We start from the raw sequence: 20,660 nt of genomic DNA, 5'->3' as shown, positions 1-20,660 counted from the left end.
CTACAAAGGAACTTTGACCTGCTCTCCACGAGGAAAGCATTGGACCAACTCCGCCAGGCGCGCGGGACCCTGTACGAACACGGAGACAAAGCCAGCCGTCTGTTGGCACGCCAGCTGAGAAAGCAGGCAGCCACCAGAGAAATTGCACAGATCAGGGGTACCAGAGGCATGTTGGAAACAGAACCAGAGAGGATTAACAAAACCTTCAAGGCCTTCTACCAAGAGCTGTACACCTCAGAGCCCCCAACGGGGAATGCTGGGATGAACCGGTTCCTTGATGGACTGGACATACCAGTCGTGGGAGAGGGCAGAAAACGGGACCTGGAAGCACCACTAGCACTGGGAGAGATCATGGACAGCATTAGCTCCATGCAGACGGGGAAGGCGCCGGGAACGGACAGATTCCCGGCGGACTTCTACAAAAAATACGCGACAGCGCTGGCCCCGCACTTGCGGGAGATGTTCACAGACTCGCTAGCTAGGGGCACACTGCCACCCACGTTAGCACAGGCCTCTCGCTGATACCTAAGAAAGACAAAGACCCAACGGAATGTGGGTCATACAGACCCATATGTCTGCTGAACGCAAACGCCAAAATACTGTCCAAAATCCTAGCCAAAAGGCTAGAAGGCTGTGTACCTGAGGTGGTCACAGAGGACCAGACGGGCTTCGTCAAAGGTAGACAGCTTACCTCGAACATCAGGCGCCTGCTGAACGTGATAATAATTAAGAGGTGATCGTCTCCCTGGACGCAGAAAAGGCCTTCGACAGAGTTGAATGGAAATACCTCATAGAGGTACTGGAGCGGTTCGGGCTAGGAACAGGGTTCACCGCTTGGGTAAAGCTCCTATACAACGCTCCCATGGCGAGCGTACAGATGAACAATACGAACTCCCAATACTTCCAGCTGCACAGGGGCACCAGACAGGCTGCCGTTCAAACAAGCCCAACACAAATTCCGCTACCTGGGGATCCAAATAGCCCATGACTGGAAAGGGATCCACAAATGGAACCTCACCAGCCTGGCGGAGAAAGTAAAAAAGGACCTGCAAAGAGAGAACACACTCCCGCTCTCCCTCACGGGGAGAGTCCAGACGATCAAAATGAACGTACTGCCCAGGTTCCTCTTCCTGTTTAGATCCATTCCGATCTACATCCCCAAGGCCTTTTTCAAAGCGCTGGGCAAACTTATCATGGCGTTCGCATGGGGGGGGGGGGGGGGGGGGGGGGGGGGGTAAAAATGCTAGGATCCCAAAGAAGGTCCTACAAAAAAAAAATCCGGGGGGGCTAGCCCTCCCGAACCTACAATTCTACCACTGGGCGGCAACAGCCGAGCGAGTAAGGGGATGGATCCAGGAGCCAGAGGCCGAGTGGGTGCGTGCGGAGGAGGCCTCCTGCATGGGAACCTCCCTCCGGGCCCTCGCCACAGCAGCACTCCCATCCCCACCCAAAAAACACTCCAGCAGCCCAGTGGTGACAGCCACCCTCCAATCCTGGAACCAACTGCGGCAGCAATTTGGCCTGAACAAAATGTCGGACAAGGCTCCCATCTGCAACAACCATAGGTTCACACCAGCACTGACTGACACCACCTTCAAAAGGTGGTGGCAGGACGGGGGGACACTGACAGTCAGGGACCTATACACGGACGACAGGATCGCAACACTGGACGAATTGACAGAGAAATTTCAGCTAGCTGGGGGGAACGAGCTACGGTATCTGCAGCTCAAAAACTTCCTACAAAAGGAGACAAGGACGTACCCACAACCGCCACGACAGACACTACTGGAAGACCTACTGGACGCAAGTATCCTAGAGAAAGGGAACTGTAGCGACATGTATGACCGACTGGTAGAAAGGGCCGACGTCATACTGGACACAACAAGAAAGAAATGGGAGGACGACCTGGGGCTGGAGATAGGGTGGGGACTCTGGAGCGAAGCACTGCATAGGGTCAACTCCACCTCCACGTGCGCAAGGCTCAGCCTGACGCAACTAAAAGTGGTACATAGAGCCCACTTAACAAGAAACCGTATGAGTAGGTTCTTCCCGGAGGTGGAGGACAGATGTGAACGGTACCAAAGAGGCCCGGCCAACCACGCCCACATGTTCTGATCTTTCCCCAGACTTGTGGAGTGCTGGACAGCCTTCTTCGAGGCTATGTCAAAAGTGGTGGGGGTGAGGGTGGAGCCATGCCCGATAGTGGCGGTCTTTGGGGTTTCAGACCAGCCAGATCTATTCCTGGGGAGGAGGGCGGACGCCCTTGCCTTTGCCTCCCTGATCGCCCGCCGTAGAATCCTGTTTGGCTGGCGGTCAGCAGCACCACCCAGAGCTGCAGACTGGCTGTCCGACCTCTCGGAATCTCTCCAAATGGAGAAAATCAAATTCGCCATCTGAGGGTCAGACGACGGCTTCCACAGAACGTGGGAGCCATTCATGCAATTGTTCCGGGACCTGTTTGTGGCCGACGAACAAGAGGAAGAATAGTCGGGTGGCCAAGAATCATTGGAAAATGGACGGGAATCGGGGGAAGGTAGCCGGGGGGGGGAGGGCTACGGGTTCGTTATGGGGGTTTGTTCTCATGGTTTTACGCTAATTTCTTTTTCTTGTTATTTTATTGTTTTTGTATTGGAGGGGAGGGGTTACTGTTTTTCTCTGTTGTGATAAAATTTGTTGTTGAAAACTTGAATAAAAATTATTCCAAAAAAAAGGAAGGACAAAGCCGCAAGCGACAGTCTGATGGCAAGCTAAGGCCCAAAACCAAATTGTAAATAAATGCCTATAAACATGTGCCTCGGCCATATTGGGGAATGTAAAATATGTATGCCGGTTAAAGGGGGTGGCCACAGTTGTTATTATGAAGATGCTTACCTGTAAATATACATGTTAATTTTTGCGTGTTTTTTTTTCTAATAATTTGTAATTTGTTGGATATAAAATATGAAAACTCAATAAAAAACATTTCCAAAAAAAAAAATGATGAAGAGAGAGAGAAATATGGGTCGACCGACATCCCATGGGGTACTGACATCCGCTGTTAGTGGAATAGCCCCAAGCCCAGCACATTGCCTGGAGCCCAAACTTCTGCTCGGAATTTGGCAGTCAAAATGAATGATCTGTCCACATAGAACATAGAACATAGAACGATACAGCGCAGTACAGGCCCTTCGGCCCACGATGTTGCACCGACATGGGAAGTCAAAAACTAAAGGCCATCTAACCTACACTATGCCATTATCATCCATATGCTTATCCAATAAACTTTTAAATGCCCTCAATGTTGGCGAGTTCACTACTGTTGCAGGTAGGGCATTCCACGGCCTCACCACTCTTTGTGTAAAAAACCCACCTCTGACGTCTGTCCTATATCTATTACCCCTCAATTTAAGGCTATGTCCCCTCGTGCTAGCCACCTCCATCCGCGGGAGAAGGCTCTCACTGTCCACCCTATCTAACCCTCTGATCATTTTGTATGCCTCTATTAAGTCACCTCTTAACCTTCTTCTCTCTAACGAGAACAACCAAAAGTCCATCAGCCTTTCCTCATAAGATTTTCCCTCCATACCAGGCAACATCCTGGTAAATCTCCTCTGCACCCGTTCCAAAGCTTCCACGTCCTTCCTATAATGAGGCGACCAGAACTGTACGCAATACTCCAAATGCGGCCGTACCAGAGTTTTGTACAGCTGCAACATGACCTCATGGCTCCGGAACTCAATCCCTCTACCAATAAAGGCCAACACACCATAGGCCTTCTTCACAACCCTATCAACCTGGGTGGCAACTTTCAGGGATCTATGTACATGGACACCGAGATCCCTCTGCTCATCCACACTGCCAAGAATTTTACCATTAGCCAAATATTCCGCATTCCTGTTTTTCTTTCCAAAGTGAATCACCTCACTCTTCTCTACATTAAACTCCATTTGCCACCTCTCAGCCCAGCTCTGCAGCTTATCTATGTCCCTCTGTAACCTGCAACATCCTTCCACACTGTCTACAACTCCACCGACTTTAGTGTCGTCTGCAAATTTACTCACCCAACCTTCTGTGCCCTCCTCTAGGTCATTTATAAAAATGACAAACAGCAACGGCCCCAGAACAGATCCTTGTGGTACGCCACTCGTAACTGAACTCCATTCTGAACATTTGCCATCAACGACCACGCTCTGTCTTCTTTCGACTAGCCAATTTCTGATCCACATCTCTAAATCACCCTCAATCCCCAGCCTCCGTATTTTCTGCAATAGCCGACCGTGGGGAACCTTATCAAACGCTTTACTGAAATCCATATACACCACATATACACCACATCCATATACACCACACACCACATGAAATGGAACTTTATTTGCAGCATACCTGGAGCACAATCTGCTGGATGTAAAGCAATGGAAGGACTAGGTTGTCTCATGGGCCTTGCGATATGGAAGAAGAAGAAAAAAAATGCACATTTTAAATGTGAAACCTATGTCCAACCTTCCAATAAATAAGTGGTTTGAGAGATCTCATGTTGACTGTTCTGACACAGGAGCAGCCAATTTTACTTATGAGTTATTCACTTGCCAGGTGAATAACTCATAATAATAACTTGCAGCTAGTTAGGGCTATACCTTGGAGATGTGCATATATGTGTTGCTAGTAAACAGTTTATGTTCAAACAGATAACTCTTCATACCTCTTAGTGAGACATGGAACAACCTTATCATGTGGTCAGATCTTAACCCTTTGTTTACTGATTATGTTAAGGAAAGTATGTCATTCATTGGAAGTTAATCCTGTACTGGGATATATCTCAAGGCCATTTGGTAGTGAATTGAAGCGGTTTTAGCCCTGTCTGACTCAATATTTAAAATAAGATGTTGAATTCTGGTGCTTGCCTTCAGTAAGACATTGATATATTGGGAAGAACTCACAGTACAATGACAAGGACATGATTGTGATGTGGGGCACTAAGTTAGGAAGACACAAACATACATTTTCTTTTTTTTTGATTTAGAGCATTGAATAATTTTTTCCAATTAAATGACAATTTAGCATGGCTAATGCACCTACCCTGCACATCTTTGGGTTGTGGGGGTGAAACCCACGCAGACGCAGGGCGAATGTGCAAACTCCACACGGAGAGTGACCCAGGGCCGGGATTCGAACCCGGGTCCTCAGCGCCGTAGGCAGCAGTGCTAACCATTGTGCCACCGTGCTGCCCACAAACATAAAGTTTCACTGACGACAGTGGGTTATTGGGCTCAACTCAAGAAAATACAGGAGTGTAACATTCTGAAGAACAGAAATTAAAGCAAACATGGAATTGTTTGGTGAACGTGTGGAATCAACTCTCAGCAAAAGCTGAAGTTATTGCTGAATCAAATAATAAGAGCTAGATAAATATTGAGTTTAGAGTAAGATTGATGAGGCCTACTGATGGCCTATGGAACAGATGCACAGGGCGGCAATGCTATGAAGCTGCTATCGGCAGAGTAGGTAAGGTAGCCCCAATCGACATGGGTAGACTGACGTGGGTGACACAAGTACTACGTTGAAGACTCCAGTAGCCCACTCTGGTGATGCCTTTTCCCTGGAATTCAGGATTGGGGGGGACGGGGGGACGGGGGGGGGGGGGGGGTGCTGGTGGTGGGGGCTCAGTTTGGGGTTGGAGAAGGTGGAGTTGGAGCAGATGCAAGCTAAAACCTTGCATGGCAGTACAGCAAGCCCATAGGTATAATGGGTGATGTGACCATCAATTCACTCGAGATACGATAGGAAGTAAACTGTGGCTTTAATAGACTTACAACTGAGCCTGCCTGCGACCAGAAGAACTGAGGGCAGACTCACAAGGCTGCAGCACTTTATACTTCTGGTAGTGGGAGGGGCCAAGGGTGGAGCCCTGTACAAGCTCATCATCTCCCCCTGTGGGCAGAGCCGCGTAACGGCTCACAGACAGAGCCCACAAGGATACAATACTATACAGTGTGAATTACGCAATGTACATTCACCACACTCACCCCCGTAAAAAAATCAAGTCCGGCGGGGGTGACGGGTCTACAGGTTGAGCCGGTCCGGTGGCCGAGTCGTCCTTTGGGATCGGCGGAGCACTGGGGTTGCAGCCTCTTCGGATGGCTGAGTGGTGATGGACGGTGTGGATCTGAGGGTGGACTCCGGGGGTGGTTCGTTCAGAGCTTCGTTCCTGACCGGTGCGACGGGCGAAGGGGGGGTGCAGGAAATGTGTAGGCGCGGGGGCGTCGGGGGTCGGGTGGGGTGTAGTGTGAGGGGTACCTCGGCGGTGGTGGTGGATCCTGCGGGTGCCAGAGGGAAACGGTGTCCTGATGGCCGTTGGGGTGTTCTATAAAGGCGTAGTGTGGGTTTGAGTGTAGCAGTAGTACCCTTTCTACTAGTGGGTCTGTTTTATGTGTCCGGACGTGCTTCCAGAGGAGAACTGGGCCCGGTATCCTCAACCAAGATGGGAGCGAAGCCCCCGTGGTAGTGCCCCAGGTCTGGATGCACAAAGCTCTCTGTGCTCCCGGACTCAAAGAGGCACGGTGTCTTGTATCCGTTGACCTGAACGGACATCATCGAGCTCCTGAGGTGCTTTGGACGCGACTGATCCAAAGTGACTGCGTTGAGTTGCGGGTAGTCGGTGGCTCGATCAGCAGTGCTGGAGTGGCCCCGTGATGCCTGTCCGCGGAGGTCGTAGTCGTCGAAGTGAACATCGGGCGATGGCCAAGATGGCGGCCCTGTTGATCGCACCTGGCGGGCGATGAAGAAGATGGCGTCCAAGACGGCCGACCCCGTGGATCGCACGTGGTGGGCGGCGAGGAATATGGCACCCAAGATGGCGGCCCCCATGACTCGCACATGGCAGGCCGCGTGGGGGAGGATTGTCAAGATGACGGCCCCCATGAGTCGCACATGTCGGGCGGAGGAGGAGTCGGCAGACACGCTGCAACATTACGGGGCCTGCGGGCCTGCGAGTTGGAGGAGCGATTGCTGTGGACCGCGGGGGAGTTAGAGGGTTTTGATTTCGACAGGCATACTTTAGCATAATGTCCTTTTCGACCGCAGCTGCTGCAGGTCGCGTTGCGGGCCGGGCAGTGTTGCCGTGGGTGTTGGGGCTGACCGCAAAAACGGCACGCTGGCGCTCCATAGTGGGTGGGTGGCCACGCGGCGCAGGCCTGGGGCAGTCGCTGGTCGGGGGTCCACGATGGGGTCGCGTGGTCTGCTGGGAAAGAGTTAAGACTTTGAAACGCGACTACCGTGTCGTCCAAGTTCTGGGCCCCTTTTTCGAGGAGGCGCTGGCGCACATAATTAGACTGGACCCCTGCAACGTACACATCACGGACAGCGGGTTCCATATGCAGGGAGGCAGTTACAGCCTGAAAGTTACATTCCCGAGCAAGGGCTTTTAGATCGCGCAGGTAGTCCTCTAGCGACTCTGCGGGGCGCTGGCGGCGGGTAGTGAAAATATGACGCGCGTAGACTTCGTTTACAGGCCGCATGTATAGTCGGTCGAGCATAGCAAGGGCCTCGGAGTACGAGTCGGCACTGTTGAGTTGTGTAGAGATGCGATGGCTCACCCGTGCATGCAGTAGACTCAATTTCTACTCATCTTTAGTAGCAAGGTAGTCGACGCAGCCAGGGAGGCCTTGAAGCACCGAAGCCAGTGTAGAAAGATTTCCTTTGCTTCTGCAGCCTGCGGGTCGAGTTCTAGTCGATCAGGTTTGAGGGCTGATTCTCTAGCGGTTTTCTTAAGTCTATTAAATTGATGTGACCATCAATTCACTCGAGATACGAAAGGAAGTAAACTGTGGCTTTCATAGACTTACAACTAAGCCTACCTGCGACCAGAAGAACTGAGGGCAGACTCACAAGGCTGCAGCACTTTATACTCCCGGTAGTGGGAGGGGCCATGGGCGGAGCCAAGGGTGGAGCCCTGTACAAGCTCATCATCTCCCCCTGTGGGCAGAGCCATGCAACGGCTCACAGACAGAGCCCACAAGGACACAGTACTATACAGAGTGAATTACGCAATGTACATTCACCACAATGGGGGGGGGGCTATGTCCCCAGCGCAGTTGTTGCAGAAAGAACCCATGCCTTTCATGTGGCATATCGAAAACTCACAGAAAAGACAGTCTGCGGCAAAGAATAAATTCTTTGGGATTTTCCGCGTCCTGACCCCCCGCGCGGCATCTTTTCCAGTGGCAGAGGTGGTTCAATATTGGACGGCGTGGGATCTTCCGGTCCTGCCAATGCCAACGGCATTTTGTCTTGTTTGCCGGCTGCGTCGTTGGGTAACGCATTGTGGGGGAGTCGCCATCGGAGGGAACGGAAGATCCTGCCAGCGGGAATGGCCAGAAAATCTCCGCCACTGTGCTCCAGCCTGTGCTCAGTTAAGCCCTCCTGCCTCTGAGTCACAGGGTGCTGCATTCATGTCTTACTCCAGGGCTCAGGCAGAAAAGTGAAGGCTAACACTCCGGTGCAGCACTGCGGCGGCGCTGCATTGTCAGAGGTACCATTTTTCAGACAAGACATTGAATCGCAGTCCTGTCTGCCTGCTTGGGTGGTTGCAAAGGATTCCAAGAGACTATTTTCAAGGAGAGCCAAGGAGGTTATCCCCAGAGCCCTGGCCAATGTTTATCCCTCCATCAACATCGCAAAATGGATCACCTACTCCATCTCAGGTTGATATTTTGCATTTGCTAACAGTCTGCTGGGCCCCATATTGGCTGCCATATTTCCAACAGCACAACAATGGTTAGTCTGTGCAAAGAATGTCATTGGCTGTAAAGTGCTATTTAAATGCAAGTCTTTCTCTGTCTTTCTTGTTCTGCTCACCACGAGTGAATACATGGAGGATTGAGGAGCACAAAACTGAAGAGCAGAACCTCCAAAAGAGGCAGTATGAAAAATATGAGCATTACGAAGCAAGTCCAGGAAGGACGGTTCAAGAGAGTTATCAATTTAAAATGAACCAAAGGTAGGCAGTACCATGACATCGTGTGAAGAAACACAATATCGGGGGGGGGAGGAGTTGACAGTTACGTTGCCTGGATGGTAACGTGTCAGAACGGATCACCCATCCCTGATAGAATCTGTCTGATTTTCAAAGGAATGAAAGTTGGTGGGTTCTATATTTCCTGTACTTTACTGATCACTGAACACCGTCACAATTTCTGTTTACTTCCTGCCACACAGAGCCACATCCACTCGAGCACCATCTGAAGAGGAATCAGGTATTGGACCAAATGCTGCAAGGTGCGATTAGGTTGACGGGCTTGTTGTTTTAGCTGGCGCAGACAGGATGGGCCAAATGGCATCATTCTGTGCTGTAAACATTTTAAGACGATCTCATAATCAACATTCCAGAATGTCTCTGTTCCTACGCGCCCCCCCCCCCCCCCCCCCCCCCCCATCACCAAAAAAACAAATGTTCTCCTCATTTCCCCCAAAGGTGCCAACTTGTTGGAACTACAGTTCCAAAGACCACAGGTGCCTACTGGTACGTCATCCTGGTGTGGCCCTTGGCAATGATTGTCAAGTGACTGTCTGACTGCGAGGGTGGTACCAGGGCTAACCCTGATCCTGTTCAAACCCGACACTTCCACGACCATCCCGGGAACACCAGATAAATGATCGTTGCCCCAGTTCCAGCTTGGGAACCAATTCTGGAATGTCTCTGGCGGGTGTGGCACAGTGACATACCGCAATATGGATATAAATTGGGGAAAAAAGATGCCTAAACCTTCTGGTTAACGCATGACAAAATTAGCACTGTTGATCATTAAAGGATTTAAGGTGTTTACCACACTATTTAGGCAATAGTGAATAGGTCAGGCATATACTGACAGGATTTAGCCATGCCTGCAATTCTTTTGACATCAAACTAAAAATCAAGTGCCAGAAGGGATCTCTGTGCTGTAAAATAATTGAAAGCACAGTTTCTTATTTATTTTGCCGGGGCCGGGTTATAAGAACCATGCATAATCTAAAACAAAATGCACACAATTTGTGTGATCTTTGTTGGGACCTGGCTTTGTATCAACAGATCCTGGTAGCTAGGAGAAAAAGAGCCTGAAGTAAGCCACACACGGAGTATCTACAGCCTTTTTTTTTTCCCGAACCTGCCCATGATCTGATTAGAATTTATTTTGACGATGAGCTGCCCAGAGCTCTTTCCTTCTCTCCTTTGCTGAAGCAGGTAGTTCCACATTGTAAGCACTGACAAACCCTCTCTTCTGTGACTGATGACTGCCCCCTTTTGGATCCTCGAGGTGAAATGTAAGCGCATCGTTTAGACTTTTAAAAATTCTGTTCCCAAAGCACAGGCACAACATTATTTACACGCAAAGGAGGAAAATGTCCCTTTTCTCCTGGAGTCAGGTCTCTTCATAGACACAAACAAGAAAAAAAGGTCAGCACTTTGAAAATACGACACGTCATCATGACCGCTTTACATCAGAGTTGCCATGGCACTGGTCTTTAAAATGTGACTTTAAACTTGTTTTATTGAAATTTTGTATATAATCACGTTCCAAAATCTTATATCTTTTCCCCAAACAGTCAACGTACTCATGAGTCAGTGCAAAAGAGCAATTGACCCATTTTTTTTGTACAAAGATTCACTGGTGTTATTTTAATAACTCATTCTAAACTGGTTCAAGTGCAGATCAGTTTTTGAATGGTAAAGTGAATCGTTCCTATCGTTTTAGAAAACTCATTTTTCTAAATAAAACCTTTGGAAAGTAAAAACAAAATGAATGAACAAAGTACCTATCTTCGCATTTGGTCTAGAATGAGTTTCAAAGTCCAGAATGAGTTTCAAAGTTCTGTTTCTCAAGATACAACCAGGCAACCTCTCCAATCTGGGCGTTTGGGTGGGCAATGCAATCAGATAAATAGTTAGCATGCTAATGTCAAATACCCAGCTAGCACTTGCACTATTAACTTTTTTACAGAAATTATCAGCTTCATTTAAAACCAAAACAGGAAGTTGGTACTAAGGATGTGCTCCATAACCGTGTTCACACTAAGTTTGAGTTGCAACATGTAGCAAGGTAGATGGATGAAAGGTTCAGCTTCCACATCGTAGACCAGTGTGTTTGCCCACCAGGCCTAAAAGGGCTTTGATGGTGCATCGGCAGCAGTTGACTAGCTTCTATCTCTCTCTACTCTTTTTGAAAATGCACTTGGGGGGGGCCTTGAAGACTGTGGCCGATGTTAACAACAACAACTCATATTTATGTAGCACCGTCAACATACTGAACTTCAGAGCGGCATTTTAAAACATCATAGGACACCGAGCCACATAATAAGGAGGTATTAGGACAAATGATCAGTTAAAGGATAGGATTTAAGGAGAAAAGTTAAGCAGAGAGACAAGGGAAACTCATTCTTGGAAAGGGACAGGAAGTACTTTGCGATTCCAAATAATATAATAAAAATAGTACATCTGCACACACTTCATTCAAATTTTCTATTTTAAATTTCTATGTCTATGTTTAAAACAAACACTTCCATCTAAACATGTCACGCTGCAATTACACCTTCAATTAAGGTCTTACAGTGCCACCAGTGACATAAGGGTGGAATTACGCTTTGAAATAAGGAGGGATATCAACAGAAAGAATTAGCTTGAACATCACTTCAGAACTGATATTAACTGAACAAGGAATGTGATTCGTAATGTTACTGCAGCAATGGTAGAAGTGGGACATATATCGCACGAGAAGCAGGGGAGGTTAAGAGAATTGTGTGACTCAAGGAGCATCAGGAGGGATCCACTGTGTTAGAACCAGCCACCTGCATTTGATATCCTACACGTGCAGGCTGAGGGGAGGTTGACAGGGTGGCTACGTGTGTCTGGTGTACCACTTGTTGATGAAGAGCTGCAGGGTCATGCACCAGTGTCCCAGATTCGATTCCTGGCTTGGGTCACTGTCTGCACGTCCTCCCCGTGTCTGCATGGGTTTCCTCCGGGTGCTCCGGTTTCCTGCCATAAGTCCCAAAAGATGTGCTGTTAGGTGAATTGGACATTTTGAATTCTTCCACAGTGCTTACGAGCATGCGCCAGAATGTGGCGGCTAGGGAATTTTCACAGTAACTTCATTGCTGTGTTAACGTAAGCCTTAATTAAGATTATTATTATTATCTTCACTATTCCTCTAATACTACCGGGGGAAAGTTCAAATAGCCTGTTGAAAAATTAGAAAATATTTAAAAACAAAAAGTGCTCCAGAAGTAAAATGCCAGTGGAAAGACTGCAATTCTTTTGCAACCTCTTCTCTAAGAACATCTTCATGCCCACTTATGCAAACTTTTGTTTGTGTATAGTTTTCAGTTTGCACATTGTTTTCTCCATTCACTAATCCATTCTGTCATACTAAAGTACAGTTGATTATCATCCCATTTCCTGTGGGTTACAAAATATTATTTCTCTTCTTTGATTCACTGTGACATTCAACTCCCCTCAAAAAGGCAGCGGATAACAGCTTGCCAACAATCTGTCAATGGAACACTGCAAGCGGCCAGTGAAAGAGAAGTGCAAGAGTGGTCTTCAACAACTCTCTGTTCCCTGCAGGGAGTAGAAGTACATCTTTGATAGATGAATTCCCTCCCCGTCGCACCCACCACCACCACCACCAAACTAATGGATTACCACACTAAAAACTGTGGGGTCCACCTATATCCTTGCACTCAGGAGCACATGTTAATCCCACTGCACTACACTGCCAAAGATCTTTCACTAATCCACTGAAAAAAGATACGGTTGACTTTTTACTGATTGCTATTTTCTGCATTGTAAAACATTAGTAGTTGATAAACTTTGATTTGAACTTAAATGCCGAAGTTAAACCCTATTTGTGAAGCAAACTAATGCTGAATGTGGATCCATAACTGTCTGGAAAGCATTGGGTGCTGCAGCAAATAATCTGACACATGTGACACCTATACTTAACATCCAAGCTGATAGGATGTATATTATCTCCAGTTGTTTCACCAAGGATGACTGTTCAATAATTTTGACTCTTAGGCTAGCTTGCAGAGCAGCATACTGTATAGTAACTTGGAGGAAACCTTCCTTTGAAGTTGGCCACATTATAACTGACCTGTGACTCTTGATACTGACACTAGGCAATAAATCTGAATGTTGGCCATGTGATCTCAGTTGAATATATGAGAGGGGCAGCACGGTGGTGTAGTGTTAGCACTGCTACCTCACGATGCTGAGAACCCGAGTTCGATCCTGCCTTGGGTCACTCTCTGTGTGGAATTTGCACATTCTCCCCGTCTCTCCGTGGGTCTCACCCCCACAACCCAAACGATGTACAGGGTAGGTGAATTGGCCATGCTAAATTGCCCCTTAATTGGAAAAAAATAATTGGGCACTCTCAGCTTATTTTTAGTAAAGTATGTATGGGAAATGTCTCGGGTGGCTTTGGAGGAGTGTAGATTCGTAACATATGTGCTGGGCTGGCAGACAAATAAAGTTAAATAACTGAGGGCAGAACATCAAAAGCCAACTGATAGGAGCGGCCCAGGTCACATGAATTCCTGGGAAGCAGGGCTTCTGGCAGAATGGTATCTGCCTATGTCTCCATGCCCCCTGTGGGAGACTGGTGTAGAATGAGTGCACCATCTGTTAGGGTTTCAAAAGGACACGTGCCGTGTACAACCTCCTACTCCTTTGCTTCTAGTTGGAGACACATTGGAGAGTTTCCTTTGCAGGATCTCCCTTGTCAACGATGAAGGCACACCGAGGACTTAAAAAAGGACAATAAGAAGTGTGTCCATTGTTGGGCGGCAACAGAACCCATGGACATCGGCATTCAGCCAACCACAGTCTTCAGTCAATGACTTAAGGGAGAGGTTATGAGCGAGCTACCCACTGGTGGCGCTCCAGTTGGTTTATCCACAAAGTGGCCACCTGGCACACACATGACTAGTCCAAGGGTCAGTGAAGCCTCCCTGAACTAGGAGGAACTGCAAGTCTTGGAAATAACTCCAGTGTGTTTAATCGGAGTGAGGTAGGTGGGTGGGTGGGGAGTCAGGGCATCCGATGGCGTGATGGGTTATTGCTCAGGAAGGAATCTGAGGCAGTGAGTGGGCAGCAGAGTTTATCGAAAGTCACGACCTTTCCTGTTTACCTCTCCCAATGCCAAATTATCTAACAACAACAAGAAGAACTAAACCCAGGGTTGCAGTTTGGGAGCTGGACGTTAAGTTGCTTTGGAGTGCAGGAACTCGGTGATGTCATGCCACATGTTGTCGGTACAACGACAGATGCTGAGGAATTGTGTTTTTTTCAGTTGGAAATTGGGCTATTTTGGGTGGCTTATCTGCAGCTAAGTCAGTGTTTGCCCCACACACAATACAACAAAGAAAACCCGTGCTCTAGCTGTCAACCTGCACATCAAATCCAACTCTTAAAATTCACATTCAAACCCTTGACAAATAGATACTTTGCAGCCGCTTCTCCAACCAACCCTACCAGCCACTAAAGGAAAGCAGAACTTTAGTCCCCACCGTGTCTGATGTGAAGTAAATGAATGACTGTGTGTTTTTTGTTTTAGATTTTGATTTGCTGCTCCCCCCCCCCCCCCCCCCCCTCACTGACACTGACCAAGAAATACCTGCCCGGTCCAGTCCGCATCAAATTGCACCTCTGCCTAAAACAGCATAGATGTGGAGATGCCGGCGTTGGACTGGGGTGGGCACAGTAAGAAGTCTTACAACACCAGGTTAAAGTCCAACAGGATTGTTTCAAACACTAGCTTTCGGAGCACTGCTCCTTCCTCAGGTGATTCAAAGAGCAGCCAGCGCTGGGCACGGGAGGAGCCATGTCCATAGATTCTGCCTTTGGAAGGAGGTAGAAGCAGTCCCTTGGAGTTGCCTCTGAAAAGGGATTTATTTAAGCTTCAGCGTCCTGGGTGAATGCATTCGCCTAGTTCCACACACACACACACATATAGCCTTGGGCTGGTGGGGAGAGAACGAATAAGACATCTTTCAAACAAATCTAAATCAACTTTCTTTCTGTCTCCCCCCCCAACCCCTCCTCCACTGCCTGTTTGGTGGAGAGAGCCCATTCCAGCAGTAAAAGTTTAGGTGACACTACAACTGTCTACACTCCTTTTTAAGCTGTCAGAAGGTACATTTAGCTAAGTCCCCATACAATCCCGAGGCGCGAGTGTAAATGAGTCACTGCACATCTCGCAATGTTTCAAGAAATTCATGGTACGTTTTACAACACACACACATATGCTCATCCTGGAAGGTTGGAGATGGACATCCGCCCCCCCCCCCCCCTCACACTCACTCCATCCCACCCCCCCCTCCCAGAGCCCCCCTCCCACCCCACCGTAAGATTTATTAAAACAAACATTAGCCCCAAGTGTCCGCACTTCAGTGTCACAGGGTGTGGCAAATCTTGTGTGGGCGGATGAATCTCCGCTTAAACAGCAAGACTTGGGAGAGAAAAAACTTCATTCAGTCCGCTCGCTTGTTGCAGCAAAGTTACAGAGGAGAGAGAGAGAGCCAGCAGGAACAGGGGACCCAGGGCAGAGAGGCATCGAAACCGGCTCCAGCCTCACAAACACAACACACACCACCACCTCCTCGCAGGAAAATCTCTCTTGTTCTCACTCCGATCGAACTTTTATTTGTTTTTTTAAAAAATATACATTTAAAACATCTCCGAAAGAGAAATGCCCGAAAAGAAACAGAGGGGCAAAGGAAAAGGCAAGGGGAGGAAGGGCCGGAGAGAGAGGACCAAAGAAGAACCTAGAACAGGTAAAAACGAAAGTTTACTTTAAAACAAAACTTTGGGGAAACTTTTCTCCAACTAAGTTCTGAGCTGTCATTCACTCTCCGGGGGGCTCTTTAACTGCAGACTCCCCCCTGCAGCTTCTCCTAAAGCTAAATTTCCTTCTCTATTTCATCAGGATTTGTCCTTATCGTCATTTTCTATTTCAGATGTTTTATTTTTTAATGTATACAGCTGATTATTGACTGATGCTGGAAAGGTGGTTGGGGAGGAGGGGGTGCTGGTTGGTATCGAACCGGTTTGCTTTGCAGCCTTGCTGGTGGTTAGTTGCTTGCCCACCCGTCTGGCCGGGACTCGTGTCCAGGAGCCCAGCCGGCGGTGAGCACCCTGTACCTGGAGCCCAGAGAGTGCGCGGCTCCCTCCGTCTTTACACGTTGCGAGGGCTCCCTCTGCTGGACCCTGACTCCCTCCCTCCCTCCTGCTGCTCCTGCAATCTGTCTCTGCCCGGGGTAAGACCCCCCTCCCCTCCCCACACACACACAGTACTCCCAGTGCCCTGCTACAGGAAGATTGGGCTGCTGCTGGCTAAACCTGACCATTCGCCATGACCTTCGCCCCTGACCAAAATCCGAGGCAAGCTCTGCATCAGATCTCAATGCCTTACCTCGGTGTTCATGATGTGGAGATGCCGGGCGTTGGACTTGGGGTGAGCACAGTAAGAAGTCTTACAACACCAGGTTAGAGTCCAACAGATTCGTTTCGAATCACTAGCTTTCGGAGCACTGCTCCTTCCTCAGGTGAATGAAGAGGTTTGTTCACCTGAGGAAGGAGCAGTGCTCCGAAAGCTAGTGTTTGAAACAAACATGTTGGACTTTAACCTGGTGTTGTAAGACTTCTTACTGTACCTCGGTGTTAGGTGGGGGTTTCCTGGGACCTGTACAATTGCTGACAGCCCACTTGAATTTGGCAAGGCTAACAATCTCTTTACACTATTGGTGCTGGCCTGTTTGAGAACTGGTTTGTGAAAGGTTTTTAAAGAATTTTTATTTTGGTGGTTGGAGGGTGGGGGGGGGGGGGGGTTAAGAACAAGAGAATGGGACATAGTGGGGTCAAGAGAGTTGACATCCACGGATTGGGTTGAATGGGGAAAAGGCAGGCAGTAAGGGGCTCAGGTGTGAGCTCTCTGGTACAGCTGGCTTAGTAGGTCAAATGGCTGCCCTTCTGTGGTGTAAATCTCATTGATCCAGGGGTGGAAACAATCTTTGCAGGTCACAGGTTAATGGTTCTTTTGCACGTTGTTATGACCTAGAAGCAGATTCCATACAGGAGTGATAATGGTAACTTTTGTCCTTTTCACTGAGTCAGGATGTTGTTAAGGGATGAAGCTGGGATGCTGGGAACGGTTCTACCCCATTGATACGGCAGACTTTTTTTTGTGGCGTGGCCTGAGAAATTATCAACAGTGTTTGGGCTGCTGGATAGGGGGTAGACCATTTAGGACAGAGATGAGGAGAATTTTCTTCACCCAGAGAGTGGTCGGCCTGTGGAATCCGCTACCACAGAAAACAGTTGGGGCGGGATTCTCCGTCCCTCTGTGGCGCACCCCCGCCGATGGTGGGATTCTCCGTCCTGCCAGCCGGCCAATGGGATTTCCCATTGTGGGCAGCCCCTCCCCGTCGGGAAATTCCCAGGCGTGGGTGCGCTGCCGGCGCAATGGAGAAGGCCGACAGTGGAGAATCTAGCCCTGTATGTTTCCAAGAAGCAGTTAGACATAGAACTTGGGGCAAAGAGGATCAAAGGATATGGGGCGGGGGGGAGGCGGGATTAAGCCATTGAGTTGGATGATCAGACATGATCATAATGAATGTGTCCGTGTGGAGTTTGCACATTCTTCCGTGTTTGCGTGGGTTTCACCTCCATGATGCGAAGATGTACAGGTTAGGTAAATTGGCCACGCTAAATTGTCCCATAATTGGAAGAAAATAAGTGGGTACTCCAAATTTATTTTTTTTAATGATCATAATGACTGGTAGAGCAGGCTCGAATGGCTGAATGGCCTCCTTCTGCTCCTATTTCCTATGTTTCTATGCTGAAGGTTTTTTGATTTCCGTGAAATGGGTTTGTGGGGTATGCTAAAAGCTGCATTAGTTTGAGGAAGACAAGTTCTTCTCCAGTTCTGTTTTTGTGACCCCTGAGCTGCACCTAAGATGATCCCAGGATACTGCCTGTGCCACAGGCTTTAAGACCATGAGACATAGGAGCAGAATTAGGCCACTCAGCCCATCGAGTCTACTCTGTCATTCAGTCATGGCTGATACTTTTCTCATCCCCATTCTCCTGCCTTCTCCCCATAACCCCTGATCCCCTTATTGATCAAGAACCTATCGATCTCTGTCTTAAAGACACTCAAAGATTTGGCCTCCACAGCCTTCTGCAGCAAAGAGTTCCACAGATTCACCAGCCTCTGGCTGAAGATATTCCTCCTCATCTCTGTTTTAAAGGATCGTCCCTTTAGTCTGAAATTGTGTCCTCTGGTTCTAGATTTTCCAGCAAGTGGAAGCATCCTCTCCACGTCCAATTTATCCAGACCTCGCAGTATCCTGTGAGTTTCAATAAGATCCTCTCTCATCCTTCTAAACTCCAACGAGTACAGACCCAGAGTCCTCAACCGTTCCTCATATGACGACACACTGCATCACATTGTTTTTTCCCTTTACTTCTGCTGCTGTGAATTAGCACTGACAAGGACTGAGATTATCAGTTTAATGTCATGTGTTTTTTTGACCATTAGTTATGTTAATGGAGGGACTCGTATTTATACCGAGTCTCTCATTACCTCACAACATCCTAAAGCACACTACAGCACCTTTGAGCACTCTGGTTGTGCAGTGACTATTACAATGTACACAGTGCACCAGCCACTTTGCATCCAGCAAGGATCCCAAAAAAAGCATTGTGATACGGATCAGGTAATCACTCTTGTTTGCGTGATAATTATTGGCCAGGAAGAACTTCCCCACACATCTTTGAAAAAGTCCTCTGAGATCTTTTTATATCCAACCCATGAGGGCAGACAGGACGTTGGTTTAATATCGCCACAAGGTGAGGCAGAAAACACACCAGCAACAAATTTTGTAAGTAGCTTATGGCCAGCCTTAACAAGTGAAATAAATTAATCATCCCACACTCGGTGACGAGCTGTTCCAATGAATAACTAGGTTCATTGTTGTTTCTCTTCCCGCGCCTAGTGATGTGCAAGGCAGACTTTCATCTGTTCCCACAGCAAGGTTTTTCCTGGAACATGTCGCGAGCCTGTTGCCAAAGGCTGACCGGGATTCTCTCCCGCTGTTCCTGCCTGTCATTGGCGTGTGTAGCAGGCATACTCAACCTATTTGCCTGCGTTACACACACACCTTCTTTGGCCATCAAGTCTTGGGGTGGGACTCGAACCTGGAGCTCAGAGGCAGGGACACGACCCACTGCGCCACAAGACCTCCCATGATGGTAGTAATAACTAATCAGTACAGTGGTAGCAACCCCAGTGATGTCTATGTTCAACTGCTTAATACACTTGTCCTGTAGGTCTGTGCACCTCATGTAGATATATGTTAATTGTTCAAAATGAAGATAAAGCTGTATGTTAAATATGCATGTTAAATATGTATACCTATGTGGCCACTGGTTGAAATGTCTACACTTTCAAATGAATAACTTATAAACAAATTTGCATTTGTGACATCAGAAACGTGGATGTAATAAAGATTTTCTGCTTAGCTCCCAGGCTGTCAGTGAAAGATAATTGCATAACTCTCTTCATGTGTTAGAGTAAAATTAATCTAAAACAACTCGCAAATGGTTAAAACCATGGTGGTGCTGCGTCCCAATGCCATTGAAAAGCTGTAACATAACCCTAGCTGTCACACGGACAGTCTGTGCTGTTTAAAGGTGTTCGCATAGCTCCCAATTATTATAGGTTTCGATTGTTCTACCGAGTCAGTCGTCTCTCCAGACCCTCTAAAATCAGTCTGAACAAGTAAAGGGCGCAAGTTTGTAGAATGCAAATATATATCATGCAGACAATTTCAAAAACATTCAACCTCCTTCGCAAGAAAATCCTTTTGAGATAGGAGGTGAATTTGGCACATAATGACATTCATTACATTCTTCATCTAATTTTAGTGGGTTTAATTTCAATCCTTCGCCTTTCCAAATTGCAAATTGTGTGAATTTCTGCTTCTCAGATTGGGAAGAACTTGCTTTGCATGATTGGGGCCACCGTGATTTCTGTCGAGAGGCATCAGCAAGAGTCATGATCAAAAATATACAAAATATAAACAGCTAAACATGTGGCAAACGTGAACAACGAACTTCGGAATGGAGTCTCGATGTTTTACGGGGCAACTCCATTTTTATACCCCATGGTGTTGGAATAAATGCCATCTATGTTATTTTCTACAAAACTATTTAGTGACATTCTGAAGAGGTGCAATTTTAATATTAGTAGCATCTGTAAACAAGCTGTCTGAAAGAGGAAATTAAAATCAGTGCTTCCTAAGTAAGCTGCACCTCCAAGAATGGTTGTTTTACAAGCTAGTGAGGCAGTTTTCCTATTGCTCCATTCCTGTTGCTACCAAAAAGCCACCTTTGGTTATAGTGAAGAGCAGTTAGGTTTTCAGTCGTTGTAAGAACGAATTTCTGTGACAACACTCTTCCCTATTGAAGCAGTCTTGTACCTCATCTTTGTTCCTTCAATTTGCAGACTTTGTTTTTTTTTAAGTAAAACCTATCCTTCCTGTCAGTTATAACATAATGTACGACTGATGTAATGTCTAACCTGCAGGAACCAAGGCCTGGTGTCTGGTCCAGGGAACGCAATCCCACTTGTGATCACATTTCTCAT

The 20,660-nt window shown here is 47.6% G+C and overlaps 1 protein-coding gene across 4 annotated transcripts in view; it reads left to right on the top strand.

Annotated features, from left to right (window-relative positions):
• nrg1 (neuregulin 1) overlaps positions 1–20,660 on the top strand; it is a 901,022-nt gene that overhangs the window by 674,014 nt on the left and 206,348 nt on the right. The window contains exon 1 of one of the 4 annotated variants that reach the window (XM_038792665.1): positions 15,480–15,786. The exons of the other annotated variants lie outside the window; for them this stretch is intronic. Coding sequence (XP_038648593.1) covers positions 15,702–15,786 — 85 coding nt within the window. The 5' untranslated portion in view covers positions 15,480–15,701. Of the gene's footprint in view, positions 1–15,479; positions 15,787–20,660 lie in introns of those variants that run through there. 4 annotated transcript variants of the gene reach the window in all.

Source organism: Scyliorhinus canicula, chromosome 3 (assembly GCF_902713615.1).
Source record: "Scyliorhinus canicula chromosome 3, sScyCan1.1, whole genome shotgun sequence".
Taxonomy (NCBI): domain Eukaryota; kingdom Metazoa; phylum Chordata; class Chondrichthyes; order Carcharhiniformes; family Scyliorhinidae; genus Scyliorhinus; species Scyliorhinus canicula.
This window is presented reverse-complemented; position numbering and strand designations above follow the sequence as displayed.